Source organism: Dunckerocampus dactyliophorus, chromosome 14, assembly GCF_027744805.1.
Source record: "Dunckerocampus dactyliophorus isolate RoL2022-P2 chromosome 14, RoL_Ddac_1.1, whole genome shotgun sequence".
In the NCBI taxonomy this organism is placed as follows: domain Eukaryota; kingdom Metazoa; phylum Chordata; class Actinopteri; order Syngnathiformes; family Syngnathidae; genus Dunckerocampus; species Dunckerocampus dactyliophorus.
Genome location: NC_072832.1, coordinates 20,390,624 through 20,414,691, shown reverse-complemented (window position 1 = coordinate 20,414,691; position 24,068 = coordinate 20,390,624). Strand labels below are relative to the sequence as shown.

At 40.6% G+C, this 24,068-nt stretch overlaps 1 protein-coding gene across 2 annotated transcripts; it reads right to left on the bottom strand.

The window, feature by feature from the left end:
* Nucleotides 1–35: 35 nt before the first annotated feature.
* Nucleotides 36–22,685, bottom strand: LOC129193776 (tetratricopeptide repeat protein 7A-like). 2 transcript variants are annotated; one of them, XM_054798410.1, is made up of 6 exons: nucleotides 22,540–22,685; nucleotides 21,757–21,943; nucleotides 20,898–21,049; nucleotides 20,605–20,773; nucleotides 10,431–10,561; nucleotides 36–2,539 (listed from the first exon to the last, which is right to left on the bottom strand). In XM_054798410.1, the coding sequence occupies exons 1-6, from the start codon at nucleotides 22,594–22,596 to the stop codon at nucleotides 2,483–2,485; spliced, it is 753 nt and encodes a 250-aa protein (XP_054654385.1). In that variant the 5' UTR covers nucleotides 22,597–22,685; the 3' UTR covers nucleotides 36–2,482. The 2 variants fall into 2 exon arrangements, with proteins under 2 accessions (XP_054654385.1, XP_054654384.1); XM_054798409.1 differs by lacking the exon at nucleotides 36–2,539 and adding an exon at nucleotides 7,229–8,579.
* Between the last annotated feature and the right edge of the window lie 1,383 nt (nucleotides 22,686–24,068).

Below are 24,068 nucleotides of genomic sequence, written 5' to 3'. Positions count from 1 at the left end.
CACTACTGGAGACGATGGCTCCAAAAGCTAGTCAACACAGTCAAGGAAAAAATGATTAGACCACCCTTGTTTCTTCAGTTTCTTGTTCATTTGAATGCCTGATACATCTAAAAGTACCTTTGTTTGGACAAATATGACAATGACAACAAAAAGAGGCAGTGCAATACTATAGCTATTCATGAAAGAACTTAAGTGGTTTTGGTTATGATCAAGAAAACCATGGAAGTTGCTAGATATCAGCTCTTAAATTAAACTCTTATGAGCTATATTTGTTATCGTCATTATATGTGTCCAAACAAACGTATCTTTAGTTGTACCAGGCATTAAAATGGATCAATAAACTGAAGAATAATTTTTTCCATGACTGTACCGTATCGTCATCATTGTATCGTGTGTTAGCCAAAAGTTACCGATAGATGGCAGTACTGTAAGGTCATGCATGGTAAAGCCGCCGAATAAAGCAAGGCGATGAAAAACCAAGATGGCGTTTGATGGAAAAGACAACATCACTACGGTCGTGATTGTTTTGTGTTCTTAATGCATGCGTACACGTGCACATGTGCGTCTTGTCACACAGTAAACATCGTTAATAACGGTTTGCATCCGGAATCATTAGTCTTAGCGGCAGCGCACTTCGACGCTTCTCAAGCCAACTTAGCTTGGTCGATGCTAACAAAGAGAGGCGGGGGTTATTGACACATCGCTCAGCAGAGTTCAAATCTGAGTGCCAAGTGTTGTGATTGTGTGAACATGTGCGAAAGAACGATAGCAGAGTACGAGCAGGAACTTTCCCAAACAAAAGAGAACGCGCGACCACGTCAACTACTGGACGCTGTTGTCGAGAAGCACGAAGTTGTGTTACACACAGCAGGTTTGTTTTACTCGTACTCTCACTAGTTTACTAACTTCATATTTTATTATTAACAGTATCCCCAAAGAGGTTGTCCTGTAAGGATGAGGCACTTTGTTTCGATGGTGTTGTTTCAGAAAACGAGACATATTTATGAGGTTGATGTTACTCTCCGCTTGTAACAACGTACCAACATGTTTACACAAAGCTCGCACAATCACCAAAGCAGAGTCTTGATATTTTACACTGCAGTCAGTTGCTGGGTTACACGTGGCGTCACTTCCGGTTACAGTCGTCACCGGCTCAAGCAGATGGGGGGCAAGCAAGCGTGTTTGCAGGTAGAAGTCATGTAACGTCACAGCGAAAATGCTGCATACGTGCGCTGTTCTAGCATGTGGAAATCGTTCAAATAGGGATTTCGGGGAAAAAAAAAAACTCAGGGAAAGTTGGCTGCTGAATCTTTCTCATCGAGTGGAGCCGAGGCTCCAGTTTGCAATGAGCCACAACAACCAACATTTGTACAAAAATGTGGTTGGAACTTGATAATGCTCATGAATATGTGAAATGCAGAAATAATTGCCTTAAAACATAAAAGTATATATTTGTCATTTGGCCTTACCGCTTCGTCTAAAAGCTCCAACTGTTGAAATGTGCAGTTATTCAATAAGCACCATAAATATACCGCCGAGATCACAAAGCCTGCTCGGTTGCATGAGAATAAAGTGGAAAAGTAACATAAAAGAGGGGGGAAGTCCGCACTCATTATGAACACGAGACTACGAGAACACACACCTTCACCTTTTTAAAACAAATATTTATCGAAATAAAGCAGTGTTCTGGTAGAGCGATGCAATCTCGTCGCAAATTGTTTGAACTGCAGGCTACTGGGGAGCATATCAAATTAATTATTAAATTTGCAGCCTCTCGGAAAGACAGCGCAGTGAAATGATGGAGGACACAGACAAGAATGTATTAATTCAGACCGACTTGGTTTAAGAACGCAGGTAGACATGTTCGAAGCGCTATTTTCATCTGCTACATTGTCATGTAGCATGTCTGATGCGGAAGATAAGCTTTCACTGCTGTTAGATCACTTTGTCTTCAACTATTTCATGTCTTCATGCAACACACCATGCACGCTCACACAGTTGGAGCAAATCATGTCAACGGCATCCACAGTTGCTCGCTTTAATGTACCAAAACATTGTACAAACAGGAGTGGGTGTGTGATCATAGTCAATGTGTGCCCCCCATCGGATCACCGGAAGGGACTTGGACTGCCTCTTGGTGTCACGTGTTTGCAACCCAGCAATTGTGGATGGAGATACTTGATAAAAACACGACGTGGTAAAACATGTTGTCATTGGTTGTTTAGCCACACACTTTTAACACAACACACAGGAGAACACAAAGAACCTCAACGTGTTAACACAGTCAATAAGTACTTCTATTCTCTCTTAGCAATCTTACTGTTTTTTTTTCTAAAGCATGTGTTTGTCTTTTTGTGTCCTGCAGACGTCAGTGAAGAACATCTTCCACCTGAGCAGCAGGAGCCACAGCCCGCCGGCATTAAAGAGGAAGACGAGGAGCCACAGCGCCCCCACATTAAAGAGGAAGAGGAGGATCACAGCATCAATCAGGAGGGAGGGCTTCTTGAAGGGCTGGAGGAGTTCCCAGTGATTGGTGTCCCTGTGAAGAGTGAAGATGATGAAGACGAAGTTCAAAGTGAGGAGAAGAGAGAGGTGGAGCCTCCACGTAGCGGCTCAACTCAACACATGACAACAGAAGCTGATGGAGACCACTGCGGAGGATCACAAGCAGACCGCCTCTTAGCTCCACTATCAGATAGTGACGACACAACGTCACACTCTCCTGACACTGATGATGAAGACTCGAAAGCTGATAAGGCACGTCACACTTACAACACACTCTTTAAATGCTCTCAGTGTGACAAAACCTTTAATGACCGTAGTAATATGAAAAGACACATGAAAAATCACACAGGAGAGAAACCCTTCGTGTGCTCGGTTTGCGATAAAAGATTCTCTCAGAAGTCCCATTTGAAAGAACACAAAAGAACACACACTGGAGAGAAACCTTTTACTTGTTCAGTGTGTGGTATAAGTTTTATACGAAGTTCAGATTTAAAGAGACACATGAGGACACACACCGGGGAGAAACCTTTTACCTGCTCAGTGTGCGGTATCGGATTATCGCAGAAGTCACATTTGACGTCACACATTCGAACGCACACTGGAGAGAAACCTTACACCTGCTTGTTCTGTGGCATACGATTTTCTCTAAAGTCATCTTTGACAAAACACACAAGAGTACACACCGGAGAAAAACCTTTTCCTTGCTTGGTGTGTGGTAAAAGATTCTCTAAAAAAGATGGTTTAAAAAGACACACAATAGTACACACTGGAGAAAAACATTTTCCATGCTCCATGTGCAGTAAAAGTTTTTCTCATAAGACAACTTTGATAAGACACACAAGAACACACACTTGAGGAAAAAAAGGTTTTCTGTTCAATGTGCGGTCAGTGAGTCACAGATGGTACAAACGTGACAGAACGACTTCTAGCGATGCCAACTGATATTGTCATGAAACGTGTGCAAGATCCATCCATCCATTTTCTGTACCACTTGTCCTCATTAGGGTCATGGGATATGTGCAATATGATCTTCATCTGCCACATTTAGTCTAGAGAATTGCACATTTGCCCCTCAATAAAACTAAAAACACAATTATGTTCCGTATCATATTTGATGAATCTCCACTTGGAGACAATGGGTGGGAGGCAGGGGACACCCCGAGTCTGACTGGTTGAAGATTTTTAAAAGTTATTATTATGAAAGGAAATAAAGGAAAATAAATGAAAGTAGATGAAGCAACTTTAGTAGAAATTGTGTATGAATGCTGAAGCTGAACTGAAATATTTTTGAAGTATATTCACTGACTGAGGATCGAACCAGCAACCATCAGGTTGGGAGATGACCACTTCATCTCTGCACAGAATAAACACAATGTTTTATGTAATGTTAAATGTAAAATGAATCTCCACCAATGTGCGCCCCCGTTGGTGCGCAATGTGGGTATTTTTTAGAGAAGTCCTGAAAGATAGCCTACATGTCCGGAATGAGATGAACATTTTGATGATGAAATGGTTTGAGAAATGTAGTAGGTAGGTAGCTGACAAAAAACAGAGGAATTTGAAATGTTAGAATGTAAAAAATGGAGACTGATGAAATATGTGAAAGGACGAGACAACGACTGAGGATTGAACCAGCAGCCAGCAGGTTGGGAAACAACCAATCTACCCCCTGAGCCATGTCACCCTGTAGAATGAGTTGAATGTTACAGTAATGCAGTGCTTCTCAAATATAGGGGCGGGTCCCCCTCGGTTGGGGGTTGTTTATGTTGTGTGTGGACGACAACATCATCAGTGAAGTATCTTCATCACCAGAAAGAAAAAAGGTATGGGAGAGAAAGGGGCTTGAGGTTATTTTCTTATATTACAATCCTCATGTCTTCTGGTCTGAATACTGACTATAATACTGAGTAACTTACAGGTTACGAAGGCCTTTGGCTGCTGACGTATGCTGTGTACCTGCAGTGAAGTTAGAAATAGTAAATTCACATCCGGGATCAATAACTCCCAAGCGAAAGTTTGTTAGACCAGCAAACGATACCTCTTTTTAACAATGGTAGCCAGTTAAAAAGTTGCAAGGATTTACATGCCGCACTGTTGGATCTTAGAGGTTCTAAGTAGAGCTTCAAAACGCAAAACAAAGACATGCCAGTGAGACAAAAGAAATTGTCGAAGCACTTCGTTACAAAAAAGCATTAAAGTGAAATAGGCTGATCAAAAGTTTAAGACCACAGACTTTGAAAGCCAAAATCTTGGCAAAAATGTGGATTCAATGTAATTTTCCATCACGTATTCACACTGTCATGATCTCTTGATGCCAAAGGCAAAACATCTTTCTCTCTTTGACCGTGGTGGGGTTATTGAGCTGCATAAGCAAGGCCTCTCGCACAAAAAGTGAAATGTTACACCCAAAAAATGTCACCGACCCTGACCCGATTGGCTGTCCTTCAAGACACGGGATCATCTTCCACAAAAATGAAGGTTGTGAGAGATGCAGAGTGCAGTCCAATAACCATCAGACAGCATCTGCGAGAGAAGGGTTTTAAACTTCAGGAGCTTCAGGTTGTGCAGGGGCGTCAAACAACAGCTGGCTGTGTGGAGTTGCTGCAGGGGGCATCCCTCATGACTGAAGGCCCTCGTCTGTGTGGTAATGTCTGGCTTTTTCAACGGGACAACGCTGCAGTTCACAATGGCCGCCTGAAAAAGGACTTGTTCCAAAGTAATAACCTTTGGACCATCCTGCATGTTCCCCTGATCTAAATCCAATTGAAAACATTTGGGGTTGGATGGCAAGGGAAGTTTACAAAAATGGACATCAGTTCCAGACGTGGATGCCCTCCATGAAGCAATCTTCACCACCTGGAGCAACATTCCCACTAGCCTCCTGGAAACACTGGCATCAAGCATGCCCAAAACAATCTGTGAGGTGATTAACAAGAATGGTGCAGCTACTCATTACTGAGTCCTTTTTTGAACATTTTATTTCTACTTCAGGGGGGATTCACATTTTTTTTAGCTATGGTCTCATACTTTTGATCAGCTGACGAACAACCTATTTCAGTTTAATTGTTGTTTGCAATAAATTGCTTGCTCAAAATTGTTTTTGTCTCACTCCCATTTCTTCTTTTTGCATTTTGAAGCTCTACTTGGAACCTCCTTAAGATTCAACAGTACAAGTGTGTAAACGAGATTTTCTTCATGAAAATTGTGCCAAATGCGAACAGTCGTGTGTAGTGCGTCTGTGTAGGCTTTCAGTCGTACAGGAGTTGTCCAACGAGGGAAAGGCTTCTTGAGACGTCATCTGTACTTATACTGTGAAGAAGGTGTCGGACGTTTCGCTCCTCATCTGAACCAAAAACAGAGCAATGTGGTCTATTCCATCCAGTGTAAAAATGAGGAATGCAAAGAACACTACATTGGGGAAACTAAGCAAATGCTCCAAAAAAGGCTTTATCAACATCGCAGGGACAATTCGAGTGGTCCTCAATCAGCAGTACATCTACACCTTAAAGCAACCAATCACTCTTTTCAGGACAGCGAGATAAAGATTTTGGCCAAAGAAAACAGATGGTTTGAAAGAGGAGTAAAGGAAGCTATTTTTGTCAAACAACAGAACCCATCATTGAATCGGAATGGTGGTTTGAGGTTTAATTTGGACCCTGTGTTCAGCAGGTTACTGAGACCAAAACCCACAGCTCTTAGTCTTGCAAATGAGGTGAAGCCAGGGCCGAGCCAGAACAATAGATGCTAACGAGCCAGTATCAGAGTCGTTCATACCCAACTCAGGGAGCTACACTTCCCTTTGATCAGAGGTGCTAATATCAGGAGAGGATTAGACCACTACTCCTCCCAGTCTTAGTGTAAGGAACCAATAGGAGGAGGGCATTGGCACACCAATTCCGCCCACTCTTACTGTATTTAAGGCCTAGGCTACCAGCACTTGTTAGTTCGCTGACGAAGCTCTTCGGATGAGGAGCGAAACGTCCAAAACCTTCTTCACAGAAGTACAGATGACGTCTCAAGAAGCCTTTCCCTAGTTGTTTGAAGTGTTTAGTAAGAAGTGTTTTTGGGACTGCAGTTGAGTTTAAAGCAGGAATCGTGTTTGCAGTTCAGCAGAACGTGTTCAGGAGGTTGGTGCAGGCGTCACAAGTACCAGTATTTGTGGGTAAACACTAAAAATGTCAAATTTGTTTTGCAACTTTATTCAGTGCAATGAGAAACACACAATAGTTCTGATGTTATCTACCGCCGTGATTGTTGTCTACTTATCACTGACTATACAAACACAAATCTATTATTTTCTATTTTCATTCACCTGTTACCGTACTCTGATGAGCCATCCATCAAAGCGTACTGCAAGACGATTGCCAATGATGTCATATGTGGTGTTGTTGATAGAAGGACAACGTTATGAAAGATTTAAAGTCCTGGAGCTTAATTTCCTGCTGCTGGTCTCACCAGAACTCTTGTGATTGTTAAGCTGGTACTTATCAGAGAATCTTTCATCACACACACTGCAACTCCACACTTTCTCACCAGTGTGTATTCTTGTGTGTATTACAAGTGTTCTTTGGTCACAAACGCTTTTGCTGCAGATTGAACAGTAATATGGTTTCTCTCCAGTGTGTGTTCTCATGTGTACTTTAAAATCGTTGACAAAACTTTTCCCACACACTGAACAGGTAAAAGGTGTTTCTTCAGTGTGTTTTTTCATGTGTTTTCCAAGTGTTCTTTGGTCGTAAAAGCTTTTGCTGCAGATCGAACAGGAATATGGTTTCTCTCCAGTGTGTCTTCTCTTGTGTCTTTTCAAACCATGAGTAAAACGAGTAAAACCTGTACCACACACTGAACAGGAAAAAAGCTTCTCTTCAGTGTGTAATCTCATGTGTCTTGTAAAACTTTGACTTCGTATAAAACTTTTACCACAGATTGAACAGGAAAAAGGTTTCTCTCCAGTGTGTATTGTCATGTGGACTTCAGGCATAAAAATGGCTAAATTAACACAAAAAAACCCCAAATATAACGCAGTCAGAAGATGCATTCAATGACGTTAAGATTATATGTAGTATTCTACACTAGTCACTAGGTGTCGGTAATGTTACTGTAATGTTGGGCGAGACGCACAAGCACCAGACTTGATTGCTGGAACAACAGTCTTTAATTGCAGGTCTCATTTATCTCATAACAGGCACAATAATCCCAAATAAAAATTGAGGTTACTATTGCGGCCGTAACCGACGCCAAGCTGAAACTCAACTTTGAACTCTGAACAATATCTCTACCTGTCCACCAATCACTCAGCTTCCACACCACAGGAACACGTTTACAGCAAAACACCGGAGTCTTATTTATGTCCTAAATGGCTTGTTTTCTCTGATTATGTTTACTATATTGGGTAATACGAGCATAACTGACTATAGGCGAGTTATTTCATGTCTAGAGGGCCCTGATAATGTTAAAAACTGTATTTAGAAGGTTGTAAACAAGTTTACAAGTCTTCTATGCTCAAACTACAAAAATATTCTATTTATAAAAAAGGAATCCTATTTTGAAATTCACTGATGATATTCAGGTCTGGAACCAACCAACTGTGATAAACGAGGGATTACTTTATTTTTTGAAAACACTTTGTCCCAACAATACTCATTAAAAAAATAATGACCAAAAGTCAACTCACACAACATTTTCTCCTGCGATCAACAAATCTATTTAAATAATGCTGGCATCCTACAATTTGGAACGCTGCACATTTCTACTTGGCACAAACATCCGTATAAGAACAAAGTAAAATGCCAAGTAAGAAACTCTGGACTAATACAATCAGTGAAATCATAAACTGGGCTCATTCAGTGCATCATGCATGAATGCAGCATGAACAAGACATTTTAGATTAGAACAGTGCTTCCCAAATAGTGGGGCAGGTCCCTGTCGTGGGGGCATGAGAGGCAGGTAGGACTTTCAGTATGAGTGCAGACCTACCAACATGTGCAATGTCGTATTGTGGTATTCATCATGCAGTTTGACTCTTGAATATGCTTCTGTGCTTCGCTGCTCTCCATTGTGTTGCATTTCGCTGGCTGTGCAGTAAAGATAAATAATAATATTAGCAGTTTCTCAATAGCATTTCAAATCGGTGGGATGTGAAAACATTTTTGTCCCACAGTGAGGGCATGACAAGAAAATAACTGAGAACCACTGATTTAGGACCAGCGCTTTCATTGCAAACTGCATACAGTTAGCCCTCATTTATGGTGGTTTATTGGTTCCAGACCTGACCGTGATAAGTCAATTCCCGTAAAGTAGGAGTCCTTATTTATAAATGGAATATTTTTATATTTAGAAAATAATAAAACTTGTTTACGACCTTCTAAATGTGTTTTTTTTTAACATTATTAGCGCAAGATGTGAAAGAACAGCCCTGTGGTCACCTTTACACTCATATTACTCAACATACAGTAGTAGACATAATGTCATGTTCTGCTGGAGTTGCTTTGCTGCTACCTGTCGGCTGTTGCAGTGTACTGTTGGTCCTGTTGGTCCTAAAATCAAGCCTGTGATTCATTCTGATAAAGCTTGACTTTAACTAATTTGATACCTCACTTTTCACTTCTCTATCCCTGATATTAAAGAAGCAGATTTTATAGCAGGAAAATAGTGTCTTTGGTCCCCATCGCTTTAACATTGAGTCAAAACAAAAGCTGTGATTGACCCACAGACCTTGGCAAGAACAACCATCCTATAAAATATATCATTTAGGCTATGAAAATCTGTTTTAAAAGTCAACAGAGTATCCTTATGAATTTTTTGGTGAATCAAAAAGTCCAGGGAAGAAAGTAAAGTGTCATAATTTTCATGTATATGCCTCACACTGACCCCGCCTCTCGCCCAAAGTCAGCTGGGATAGGCTCCAGCATACCCCCGTCACCCTAATGAGGGGAAACAGCATAGAACATGGATGGATGGATGGATGGATGGATGGATGCCTCACACTGCAGTGCAACAGCATGCTGTGTATTTGTTTTCACCCCACACTAACCACAATACAAATGCGACATGTAGTATTTAAAGAAAAAACAATTTCGAACAATTACATTTTAATGAAATTTCATCTGCAGAGAGATATAAAAGTAAATTAATATCCCATATACTTTTTATCTTGTCTTATAGCTCTGGCCCATGAGTTTGAAGGGCTTAAATTGTACTTCACTTTTCCAAGCACTAATTTTCATGGACTCTCCTTACTGAGTGCGCACGCTCTGAGTCAGATTTTTTCATCGCTAAAATATGGGTTTTGTAACATTGCTAATTAAACCTTTTTCTCTACACTTTGTGTTTTGTCCTCTCTGCATTGAGATCCAACCACTGGCTTGCGCCATTCCTAACACATAATAGAAATATAACCTAATAAAGACTCACATGTTAACATTTGGAGAATTCCTTGTTGTTGTTCCATTTATACTTCGGGTTTCTCAAAGTACTTGACTATTGTCTCATCAATGTAACGTTACTGACACCTAGTGACCAGTGTAGAATACTACAAATCACAACGTGTGTTTTCTGAATGCCTTATTTTGTGTTTTAGTTCATCTAGCCATTTTTATGCTTGAAAATGCTTAATTTAGGCATAGTTTTTAGTAATAATAGGCCATATTCAGCCACTAAACAGTGATTATTTAGAAAAAACATGATAGTGAAGTGTCGAGGGACGACTGTATTTACAATGCAAACTTGAAAATACTGAGCTAGCAAGCTTGTTGCTGCGTGGACCACGTCATCACTCACTTGCCGATATAATTATTGGCAGAACACCGATACCGATATGAATCGATATCCCATTGTTATGCCTATTATTGGGCATCCCAGTCCAAAAGTCTAGTTTAAGAAGTGAAAGCCAAACAAGACGAAAAGCACAATGTTCCCAGAAGCACCTTATCAAGCTCCTGCAGGTAGGACAGAGCAGCGTCACAAGCTTTGAGGTAACAGGAAAGACTCTCTTCCTCCCTCTCCAGCAGACGGATACGAGACACTGAAGAAAGTGCCTGGTGGTCCAGAGACAAACCTGGAACACATACAGACACCAAGAAAAGAAAATTCAGGATAAACATTGACAGTTGTTTATCATTCCTTCAGCAACACAAGCGTGCTCACGGAGGACCATGCTGTACATCCTGTATACAAGCCAAGTCATTTGGGATAGCACCACTGTGACACACAGGAGAGAAGATTAAGACTTAGACAACACACATGCAGTAACCTGGGACCTCCATATAGATATCGAGCATACCTTGGCCAAGGACACTGTTTGGAAATTAATTCAGTTGCAGTCAAATGTGCTTTTAGTTACAATTAAAATAAAGTAATGACTGTTTGTTACATTTGCTATGCTGAGCTACTAAAATTGATTTCATTTTCTCTATCACTTGTGATTTGGATTGCAGGTTAACTGGAGCCTATTCTAGCTTACTTTGGTCAAGAGTCAGGGTATACCCTGGACCAGGGGTCTTTAATTACATCTGTTAAAGGGACAGAATATTTCCCAGACACTTTGAGGGCCAGGACAAAATGTGCCCAGTATACTCTTTAACATTCAATTGGTCGGTATTGAAGTCCATCCATTCATTTTCTATGCCGCTTACCCTCACTAGGGTCGTGGGTATGCTGGAGCCTATCCCAGCTGACTTTGGGCGAGAGGAGGGGTACACCCAGGACTGGTCGCCAGCCTTTGACAGGGCACATAGAGTATAGACAAACAACCATTCACACTCACATTCATACCTATGGACAATTTAGAGTCGCCAATGAACCTAACATGCATGTTTTTGGAATGTGGGAGGAAACCGGAGTACCCGGAGAAAACCCAGGCACACACGAGGAGAACATGCAAACTCCACACAGAGATGCCCAATGGAGCTTTGAACCCAGATCTTCTAGATCTCCTGAACGTGCTGACCACTCGGCCACCGTACGTCCCATTGAACTCCTTCAAAAGCTCACTAGATGTCGCCAAATATAAACAGCCATAAAACAACCCACATCATTGTAAAGCAGGGGTGTCCAAACATTTTGCACTGAGGGCCACTTTGACATTTGCAACACATACATACACACACACATATATATATATATACATATATATATACATACAGTACATATATATATATATACATATATATATACATATATATACATACATATATATATATATACACATATATATATATACACACATATATATATATATACACATACATATATATATATATATATATATATATATATATATACATATACATATACACATACATATATATATATATATATATATATATATATATATACACACACATACATATATATGTATATATATATATATATATATATATACACACACATATATATATATATATATATGTATATAGTTATATTTATATATTTCAAGAAAAAAATACATCTCAGCTTTGTGATATTGGTGAAAAAGCTACTATGAACTTCGCTCCTTGTTCTTTTTTTCCCCATTTTTGTTGTTTTTTCTATATCGTTCTTCTTAAATAGTCTTCTTAAATGTTCTCATTGTAATATTACAACTTTATTCCCATATTTTGACTTTATTCCCAAAATATAACTTTTTCTCCAGCCTAGTTTTCCAAAGATTACACATTTATTTTGTTTGTTTCTCATATTACAACTTTTAAAAAGAACACATGATTTCTCTTTAATAATTCAACTCTATGCTACTAAATTGACATTATTTTTATGAGTTTATTCTTGTAAAATTGCTTTTTTCTCATTAGAATATGTTTTTTTTTCACTCTTAATATTTTGACTTTATTACAGCCGTTTTTTCCATGTCTGAATACAGGAACAGATTATCCCTGAACTTAAGTAAAACTAAAATAATGCTATTTGGAAATAGCAGAAGGGATACGTACGAGCAAATACAAATTAACGGAGTGAATATTGAAAAAGTGGAAGAATATAAATTCCTTGGGGTTGTAATAGATGAAAAAATGAGTTGGAAATCTCATATTAAATATATACAGCAAAAGGTGGCGAGAAATATCTCTATATTGAATAAAGCAAAATATGTCCTTGATCAAAAATCATTCCACACTCTGTACTGTTCCTTAGTATTAGCATATTTAATGTATTGTGTGGAGATATGGGGAAATAATTCCAAAAGCAATCTTCACTCACTCACTGTACTGCAAAAAAGATCTGTAAGGATAATTCATAACGCCAAGTATAGAGAACATACAAACCCTTTATTTTTAAAATCACAGATATTAAAATTCGCAGATTTAGTAAACTTACAAACCGCTAGAATAATGTATAAAGTTAATAACAACTCGTTACCCAAAAACCTAATAAAGTATTTCTCAATCAGAGACGAGAAATATGATCTTAGAGGAAAATTAAACTTAAAACATTTATATGCGAGAACAACGCTGAAAACCCACAGTATTTCCGTGTGTGGAATTAAATTATGTTATGGATTGGGTAAGGAAGTCAAACAATGTACAGAGATGAGCAAATTCAAAAAACAATACAAGCAGTTGATGTTTGCTAAATACAAGGCAGAAGAGTCTTGATCATTACAATGATTGTTCTGTCATGCTTGTTATTTTTTTTGGTTATAAAAATAAAGTTGTATTCATTATTCATATTTATTTTAAACATTTATTTATTTATTATTTATTATTATTATTATCTATTATTATTTTTTTTTTTTTGGGGGGGGGGGGGGGTGTCTTACCGTTATCTATTATGTGTTATCCTGACTATCACAGAAAACATGACATGGAATGCAGGAAGTGAACTACATGTACTGTACAAGATGTGGAATGGATGGGGGGTAGGATTAAATAAGCTTTGCTTCTTCCTACTCCTTTTGGACATGTGGAACTGTGAAAGGATGATTCATGAGATGTATTCCATTGGAACCTTCATGTTCAAATAAACTAAACCAAACCAAACCACTGTATAGACGTTTTCAATCTGGTTTTTCAACCACTATTGGTAACATATTGTTATACTTTTTGGGTGAAACAAAATCTAATCTTGAGCCGGTGACATGCGGCAGCTTTAACAGTTATTCAGTAACACCTTAAATGTTTGAAGACAAACACAAGATGCAGTGCAGTTGCTCCATCTCAGTGAGAAGATAGACCAAAGACAACACGTTAGTTTAATAAACTACAATTTGTTTGCCATCTATTATTGTATTTGTTTATATGCATCATGAATTTATCCCTGATTGAATAAACTAGTGGTCTAGTGGTTAGCATGTTGGCCACACAGTCAGGACATCGTGAAGATCTGGGTTCAAAGCTCCGTTGAACATCTCTGTGTGGAGTTTGCATGTTCTCCCCGTGTGTGTGGGGGTTTTCTCGGGTACCCCGGTTTCCTCCCACATTCCAAAAACATGCATGTTAGGTTCATTGGCGACTCTAAATTGTCCATAGGTATGAATGTGAGTGTGAATGGCTGTTTGTCTATATGTGCCCTGCCATTGGCTGGCCACCAGTCCAGGGTGTACCCCGCCTCTCACCCAAAGTCAGCTGGGATAGGCTCCAGCATACCCGTGACCCTAGTGAAAATAAGCGGCATAGAAGATGGATGGATGGATGAAATAAACTAGGAATCGTCTTTTCCACTCTTCACTCAATCACAAGTTTCTGCTTTGGTAAAAAAACAAAAACGTTAGTGTATCAACTTATAGTGCTTGAATCCTTCTGGATGAGACAAACATTGAGTGAAAACCATGGGAAATGATACTAATTGAATCCATGTAAAAATACATGTCTCTCGTCCAACTGATGGTGGACTTGAATTGCAAATAATAATACCACTGTTGCTGCTATTGACACTGCTATGTAGCACGTTGCTGATCTTTCTTTTCCTCCCTTGTAGTAAATGCTCCTGATTCCCAAGGTGCAAGTTACAAATGTTTCTCATTCATTTATTTATTTGTGGCGGCCCGACACAATTACATTTGGACCGCCACAGAAGCACTATTTTTGTTTGTTTAGCGTGTTCGATCTCACCGACACACACATTCTATTTGAACTGCCAGTGTGGCTTGTCGGTACAACTCCGCACAGGAGATGGCATCATGAATGTGTGCTTCACACATGTAACGCAGACCAGCCCTGAACCCTGCCTGGACTCGATCCAGCATCCACACATCCCCACTTAGAGTTAAGTTGAGCAGTGCTAGTCATGGAGCCAGTAATCCCTCGTTTATGGCGGTTAGTTGGTGCCAGACCCGACTGCGACAAGTGAATTTCCGCAAAGTAGGACTACTTATTTATAAATGGAATATTTTCGTAGTTAGAGTATAGAAAACCTGTTTACGACCTTCTAAATACAGTTTTTAAAATTCTTTGAGCTCTCTAGACATGAAATAACACCCCTATAGGCACATTTACACTCATACTACCCAATATAGTAAATATAATAACAGTAAAAAATCAATTTAAGACATAAATGAGACTTGTTGCTGTAAATGTGTTCCCTAAAGGACCTGAAAGAGAGGCGGACAGGAAGTGATGTTGGGGGTAACAGCCACAACAGTAGCCTGTGTTATTATTAGGGATGAACGATAAACCAATGCGACGGGATATCCGGTTTGAGCAGAGAACAATTTCGATTCGGAGGATGAACCACATTTTGAGTATGGGATTGCTTAGTTTTCCAAGCTAAAACAGCATTTTTATTGCACTCATGTGATTAATAGTTCTATTTACTTATCTGTGCTTGGAAGACGTGTCATTATTTAAGTGGCTTTGCACTATTTATTTATTGTATATTATTGATTGGACTGAAGGTTAAGACTTGTTATATTTGATATAGATTGATGTTTATTGTCAATGCACACAGTATCGTTTGGTGGCTCCATTTCCATTTCTAGCAACATTAAGACATGTAAAAACTGAAGTGTTCCAAATCCAAATTTAACAGGTATAAAATATACATATAAAATATCAAATGTAAAATATTGATCCTATCAAAGAAAAAGATGTTCATTCAGCACGTCTTTTTTTGGTCTGTGTCTAAACAACACAGTAGACACATTTGACACGTTATTCTGTTCACTTTATTTTTGCCAGTGCCTTCCAGCATGCGTGGGGATATAATGTGCTCTTTTACACATTTAGAAATACTGTAAGAATGCCACTTTAATATAATTGCCATCTTTATTTTATACAGCAATGTAAGATTAATAGCTACATCAACAAATATTAAGCGAATCGTATCGTTTCGACACTCCATTGAACCGTATCGAAACGTTCTGTTTCGTTTTTGTATGATATCATTACGTGTGTCTCTAGCTTCAAATCGAGTCGTCTATCACAAAGAGATTTACGTCCCTAGTTATTATTCTCACTATTATTATCATTATTATTGTTGATCATTCAAACCTGCCATAAAAGCCTGTTGTTCCGGCGATCATGTCTGGTGCTTGTGTGTCTCACCGAACATAGTAGCATTACAAGTGATACCTAGTGACCAGTGTAGAATACTATATGTCATCAATTTCTTTGAATGCCTTATACCAGGGGTATCAAACTTGTTTACACTGAGGGCCACATCACGGTTATGGCTGCCCTCAGAGGGCCACGTGTAACACTGAATATACTATACAGTCATCCTTCGTTTATCACGGTTGGTTGCAGACCAGGCCGTGATAAGTGAATTTCTGCAGAGTAGGATTCAGTATTAATAAATGGAATATTTTCGTAGTTCCCATTTCCCACCTCTTTGTTGAGGGGGGGCCATTAGCTACTAGCTACCACCCTAGCAGCAGTTAGCTTTGTAAGCCAGCATGCACATGAATGACGGCACAAAAGTTTTTAAAGCGAATGCCATAGCATGCCACAGTGTGGGAACATTTCGGTTTTAATCACAATGAACACGGTGAGCGCATTAACACCAACACTAACGATTTTGTCAACTGGGGAAAAAAAATACTAATGGAGCTGCTCGGGCAGCGGAGTCTTCGTCCCGACAGTCAACGCTTGCTGAGGCGTTTGGTTGGCAAATAGAAACACAACAGTGCGAAATGGGGCGCACTCACAGACAGTGTCGCTGGCTACATTGCAAAAACATACATATAGGCAACTGCTCTACTTGAGGACCATCTCATGGTTTAAATGTGAATTAAACATCACAATTACACATTAATGAAAAAATTGTCTCAAAAAATGTTGCAGATAAATTTGAAAATCAACGGTAATTTGTAGCACAATTATCGTCCAGCAAAATTTGTTATCGTGACAGGCCCACGCCACAGTGTGCTGTCATGTGCAGGCTGCGAGATCACTGCAGGGACACAAGAGACTGCCGCCGCTTTAAACATAGCAAGCTACTGAACTAACTTGTTAGCCTCCAATTTACTCATTCTAAACTTAAAGTGTTTGCAACAAAGTGGGGGAGAAGGACAAACTATGAAGCCAAAAACCTCCACACGGAGGAGAACTCTTACACTCTATCATGTCAGACATGCCCCACTATTTGAGAGGTCCTGAACGACATGAGCTACAATACAAATACAACGTAGAAGAAGCATTCTGATTGTGAGTGGGGTGCTGTATTATACATTGGCCACTAGGTGTCAGTAATTGTTCAGACTTCGATCACAGGAACACATTTAGTGTAGCACTGCTCGAGCAGGAGTTTTATTTACATCTTAAATGACTTATTAAGTCTTATTTTGTCTACTATATTGGCTAATACGAGTGTAAATCGGCCACTGCGTTAAAATACATCAGGGGTCACCAACGTTTTTCCTTGTGAGAGCTACTTTTACAAAATGAAAATGGCCAAGAGCTACTCATTTTTGTAACATTTATTTTCAGAGCTTATTTTAAACCCAAACAAAGCAAATGTGCTTGTTTTACCAGAACATTAACAAAATGCTGGTGTCCACAACTCACATTTTGTATTTCAGAATGCATTTCTTTCTACTGTTCATTATCTTTCTACTGTTCATTATCATTATTAACTGAAAACCTGAATGAAAAGCAGGCTTGCGGGCATCTCGTGGTCGTGGGGGGCTACCTGGTGCCCGCGGGCAACACGTTGGTGACCCCTGAAATACATCAATGTATTGTAATGGCGGAAGTATGCTGTCCAGAAAAAAACAAGGAACCCCTAACATGTGAGTCTATGTTATCTTATTTATATCTAATACATATGTCTTATTTTCTCTGATTATATCTACTATATTGGGTAATATAGTGTCAAGATGACTATAGGGGTGTTATATCATGTCTAGAGGGCTCTAAAACTGTTTAAAACTGTATTTAGAAAATAGTAAACAGGTTTTCATTGTTCTAACTAAAATATTCAAACTAAATATTCCATTTATAAATCAGGAATCCTACTTCACGGACACACATTATTTCCAGGCTTTCACGGGCCACATAAAATCATGGGCAGATCTGTCCTGTGGGCCATGAGTGGCCATGACACCTGTACCTTACACTGTATTTGCATTTTAGTTCATTTTGCCGTTTTTATGCTTGAAACTGCTTATTTTAGGACAAGACTGCATACGATTTGGTTAATATATATATTTTTTACTAATAATAGGCTGTAACCACAAAACAGCAATCATTTATTCATTAATTCACAGCATGTATATAAAACCATAAAATCTTGTTGGAGGTTTTTGGAGGTGATTGAATAGCGGCCTTTGTAGGCAGCATGGGTGGATCCCATTACGTGCGGTAATGAGCTGTCTCTGTTTATCTGTTTTTATATCTTTAGAACGTACCGAAAACAGAAAGACAAATGTGTTCATGTCTCACATAAGTATTGTGGATGATGGGCAAAATTCCAAAAAAAAGTGCAGTTTTCCTTTAAGGCAATACAAGATGTTGATGAACCCTCTACACTGGCCACTAGGTGTCACGAGTAACATGCACCAGAATATCGCCAACTTTTGCTTTTATTACTATTTTATAATTATTTATAACACAATAAATAACAATAATAATAATAATAACAGTCATCATCATCATAATAATAACACGGACTGCAGCTAAAACTGACCTCTGAATCCCCAACATCACTTCCTGTCAACACGTCTGGAAGACATTTCTTGAAACACACATGAGCATTAGTCTTATTTATGTCTTAAATGTCTTACTTTCTCTGATTGTATCTACTATATTGGGTAATAGGAGTGTAAAAGTGACTATAGGGATGTTATTTCAAGTCTAGAGGGCTCTAATAATGGTAAAATTGGATTCACAAAGTCATAAACAGTCAAACTACGAAAATATTTTGTTTATCAGGTCGGGTCTGCAACAATTAACTGCAATAAAGGAGGGATGACTGTATTTGTACTTTTCTTCATTAGCTATTTTTATGCTTGAAAATGCTCAATCTACTTAATTTAATAATACGTACATTTTTTCATAAAAATTCATTTTTTTTTAAATAACACCCTGGTTAACTCGGTGAGTAATGTGGGGAAGTACGTATGTACTGTGAGTGTGCATATGTACGTGTGTGCCGGTATCTCTGTATGTGTGCAAGTCTTCACGTATATAAAGGGGCGCGAATGTGTGAGCGTGTAATGAGGATGCATGAAAAGAGAGGATCTGCCTTCCACCACCCATCAAGCGCTGCACCACACAGCCAGGCCGAGTCCACACCGCCAGAAAGCCACCGGGGCACAGGGGCAGGCAGCACAAAGTTTAGCCGCCCAAGAGCCAGCCCACAGAGCCCTTCCCCCCGGGAAGACCAGCAAGGGACTGCAGAGAGGCAATCCCAAGCAAAAACAGGGCGCTAGCAGGCTGGAGGACAATCAACACCCGAGACCGGCGAGAGATCACACCGCACAAGGGCAGATGGGCATCGGGGGCCACACACCAGCAGGCCCAGAGACGGCCCAAAACCGGAAATGAGCCCGCCGATGAATAAAAGCACGCACAGACACAAACGCATGCACGCACGCACACATGCAAGCACTCATGCACACACACTGTGGTCGACTACCCAATACCTGGAAGCATCGTTGCAATACATGCCCCGCTGGGGATCCAGGGCGCAGCAGAGTAGGGGACCCACAACCCAGTTCCCGAGCCGGACCACTAGGGACCCCAGGCGCCCCCCCATCCCAATGGCAGGATGTTACCAGCAAGGCGCATGGAGCAGGCGAGGAGGAAAGCAAACGGGCGAGCAAACGGGCAAGCAGCAGGGCAACCCACCACACAGCGCCAGCTGACACCCGCGGGGCAGCAAATTAGAGGGAGTGCTGCACCCCCAGGCCGCAGGGAGGCAGAGCACCAGAGCCGAGAAGGCGAGACCAGCAGCAGACCAGCCGCCGGATCCCCCCAGCCACCGGAAGCCAGACCACCCACCCGTCCCCAGAACCGACGGTGCACCACTTGCGCGCCGGAGCACCACTCCTGACAAGCCCGCAGACAGACCGGGGGCGTCAAAGACACAGACGGCGGCCCAGCAAAGCACAAAGACCAGCGGCGACAAACGGCCAAGCGCCTGGCAGAGCACCACCAGACCCGACCCAGGGTGCACGCTCCCCACCTCCCGCCCGTCACCCATTTCCATTTTGTAGATTTACATGGAGCACAGGAAACATCAAGAATGTTATGGATAATTATACAGCGAGTCAACTCTAGTGCCCCCCGAGCCAACAACACAGCACCACAGATACATTAAAGCCCTGTGGGGAATACTGTATGCCATAATTACTTTTAGGAATAGTATTACTAAAAATATTAAAATCAGACTTAAAATCAAACTGAGTATTGACACTCACATCTCAGTCCAACTAGTCAACCCCATAGTGACTCTTAGTTCTGTTCAAAGTTTCTTTTCCTCGCCTCTGTCGCCAATGTGCTTGCATATTGAGGTTCAGTATGTGTTTTATTTCCTCCACACGGTGAGTACCTTGAGATAACACAACACCATCAGTCCCAGTTGTTCATCATCTAAGAATTCTGCAACTTTTTGCTCTCTACCTTTTGGTCTGGACACATATTTTGCAATGGATGATGTGAGATGTCAACAATGAACTTGTTAAGCATAAAAATGACCAGAATAATAATTTCCTGGAGAGCACTGTAGTACCTTTAATGATGAAGGCCTCAGCCAGCAGGCGCAGGTGGTAGGTGGGTTGGTCGTCACGTGTAAGCTCCTCCAGTCCCACCCTTGCACACATTCCCTGGGCATCGCGGTGGCGCCCCTGCACATAGTGCACTTTGGCCATCAGGAGTAGAGCCTCATTCAAGTAGCGGGGCTGAAGAAGAAGGGGAAGAGGAAAAGGTGTGCGCAATTGTTCTTTGGTTTGTGTCACATTGTTTTAATGGGCTTCAATAACGGCAGATAAAAGCAAGAGCACTCAAGCATGTCATCTGACTGACCGTGAGACGGCCTCGACTTAGGATGGTGTTAAGGTAGCATAATCTGGGTTGCGTCGTGTCCATCAAAGGTGTGGATCGCCGTAATAGGTCCATATTTTCTTGCAGGCACTCTTCAAGAAGTGCCTCGGCCAATAGCAACATCCTATAATCGTCTGGAGGCAGGATTTGAAAACACAACTTGAAAGAAAACATTACACAGTCCATGAAAAGTTGTTGAAGCTCAGGAGTGGTGGTTCCCATATGTCACAGTGCTCAGGTGTGTTTAAAAACTACTGTCTGAACATAAAATCACAATACTGTACACAGTTTACACAGACAGTAGAGAGGGCTATGGATCATATTTTCCAAAACAAACACTCAATCCAAGCCCTGTTTACCTTTTTTGTGCGCTCTGATGCCAGCAGTGTTAAGTCTTACTGCCAATTTGTTTTTGTTGCATTTGTTTGCATTTAAACATAACAGATTTTCCAATAGGAAATTACATCTGGTGAATTCGTTCCAGAGTGAAAATGTCATAACTTACTATTGGGCCAACCAGCCACTGTGTCAAGAGTACAAAGTTCAACTTTAGTACATACTGGTTACACAAATATCTGTACTATTACAAGGCACGAGTGGGTGTTGACTAATGTCAGAAAGGTGCAAATGTAAAACATCACATCCTGATTTCGTGACTTTTAACTGAATTTTGATCATACATGTACGTATACACACACGAACATCCTAAATATTGTGGGTGTTGACCGACGTCAGAAAGTTGCAAATATAAAACATTTATTAGAATTTCGCGACTTTTAAGATATTTGTGTATTTGTGTGTATGTATATATGAGAACAGGGAAAAGGCTAAACGTACTCACCATCTTCGTGCATGCGTGCAGCCTGCATGTGTTCGATGATAGGGGGGATCCTGTCCCACTGACATTCGGCCCGGTACCGATCCAGCTCCGCTTCCAACCGCAGCTGGGTGAACGACACCCGGGATGCCATGGCCGCTCTGTCCCGATGCTGACTGTACTCTCCGGACACGATGGGAGTGACTGCAGACTTCCAGGGGAAAAAAGTATGTAATCTTTGGAGTGTGTGCGCGCGCGCGCGCGTCTGTGGTGGATTAATGATTTTCGATCACCTAAAACACGTGCGTCTGTGGAACAGTGCTACTGTTATTTGAAGCAGTTACCTGCAGTTGGTACATTGAGTCGATACATTTCACATAGGCAGCAGTGGAGTGGAACTATAACTCCTGCTAATCTTTTCAGTTAGCGCATTAAGGGATCAGGTAGAGCTGAGGAAACAGCAATGCAACCTTTTCTGTGTCTCATATGCAACGCAAATAAAGGGAGACTCCAAGTGCGTTCGAAACGTGTGTTTCAAGTGTGAACACAATTCCAAGAAATTACAAAATTGTTCGGTTGTGGTTTGATTTATCAGGCCACACTCGGCATATTCGCAGGATGGCTGGGGTGTCAAGGAAAGGTCAAACTACCAAATGACACAGCTGAGTAAAGGTGCTGAAGTGCAAAATGAGGAGCTATATAGACACAAATCCAACGATAAATTGGGATTGTCCTAAATCACAGCACTGGGTTTGAACAGACACGCACTACTTTAAAAGTCAGCTACTGTATGACATAAAATAAAACCTCAAGTCTTCTGAAAAGCGATACAGCAGCGTCATTTTCTCTCTGGAAACTTGACATTTTTGCTTCAAGTGAAACCGCCTGCAGAGAGGACGGGCGCGGAATCCTTTACGCCCCCTGCTGGTGGCCACAGTCTACACCTGCTTCACCTTTCCTCAACTGCAGTACGGCAACACCACTTGGACAAACGACGTGGTCCATGCCCTTTTTCCTCTACTACTTTTCCAGCCCAAATAGAAATACTTGAATTATTTATTTAGCAAACCATTACAAAGTAATTTCGGTTAAATTACCACACAATGCCTGATGGTATATTTATTGTATAATTACCACATAATTCCTGATGATATATGTATGTGTGTATCTGGAAAGGAGAGGAAGAGTACGTGTAAGACAGAGTACATGTGTGTGAATGAGAGGGACCCAAGTGGAAGAGTGAGCTTACAGGGAGAAGAGATCAAGAAGGTGGAGGATTTTAAGTACTTAGGGTCAACAGTCCAGAGCAATGGAGTGTGGAAAAGAGGTGAAGAAGCGTGTACAGGCAGGATGGTACGTGTGGAGAAAAGTGTCAGGTGTGATGCGTGATAGAAGAGTTTCAGCTAAAATGAAAGGAAAGGTGCACAAAACTGTGGTGAGACCAGCGATGTTGTTTGGTCTAGAGACAGTGTCAATGAGGAAAAGACAGGAGACAGAGCTGGAGGTAGCAGAGATGAAGATGCTGAGGTTCTCTCTGGGAGTGACCAGGAAGGATAGGATCAGGAATGAGTACATCAGAGGGACAGCACATGTTAGAGGTTTTGGAGATAAAGTCAGAGAGGCCAGACTGAGATGGTTTGGACATGTCCAGAGGAGAGATAGGGAATATACTGTGTAGGTAGAAGGATGCTGAGTTTGGAACTGCCAGGCAGGAGGCCTAGAGGAAGACCAAAGAGGAGGTTTATGGATGTAGTGAAAGAGGACATGAAGGTAGTCGGTGTGAGAGAAGAGGATGCAGAAGACAGGGTTAGATGGAGGCAATTGATTCGCTGTGGCGACCCCTGAAGGGAAAAGCCCAAAGGAAAAGAAGAAGAAGATATGTATGTGTGTATCTATCTGCTGTACGTTAAGGACCAAGACAAATATTACTGATGTGAATTGTTGACCTGTGGAGTTATAAAAATAACATGCATACATCTGATTTATCATGAAATGTATACATAAAAATCACATGTACATGTGGAGCATTTGATGAGTATAACGATCCTCAAAGTCATTTGACAAGTTACGTTTGCATTTTTTTATTGAATTCAAATCATAAGTGATTACATGACATGATAGAAAAAATGTGCAGGATGTAACTGGTACGCTTTCAACCAAGCACATTTCTATGTAACACAAGTAGAGATTGAAGGAGTCTGTCATTCTTGTCTACATTGAAATAAAAAAGAACACAATGATTTACTGAGCTAAATAAAACTAACTTGAGATCATATCAAATATATAGATGATAGAAATACACTGTTGTGTATTTTATTTGTATTTCTTGTGCAGTT

Bases quoted from the DNA above. Each gene is read 5' to 3' on its own strand.
- LOC129193776 (XM_054798409.1), bottom strand. From the start codon at position 22,596: ATGTCAAGTTTCCAGAGAGAAAATGACGCTGCTGTATCGCTTTTCAGA. The intron at 20,774-20,897 runs GTCAGTCAGATG...CTTCTTCTTCAG, and splicing joins TAAGTCGAGGCCGTCTCACG to CCCCGCTACTTGAATGAGGC. The intron at 10,562-20,604 runs GTACTACAGTGC...TATGTGTTCCAG, and splicing joins TGAGGCCTTCATCATTAAAG to GTTTGTCTCTGGACCACCAG.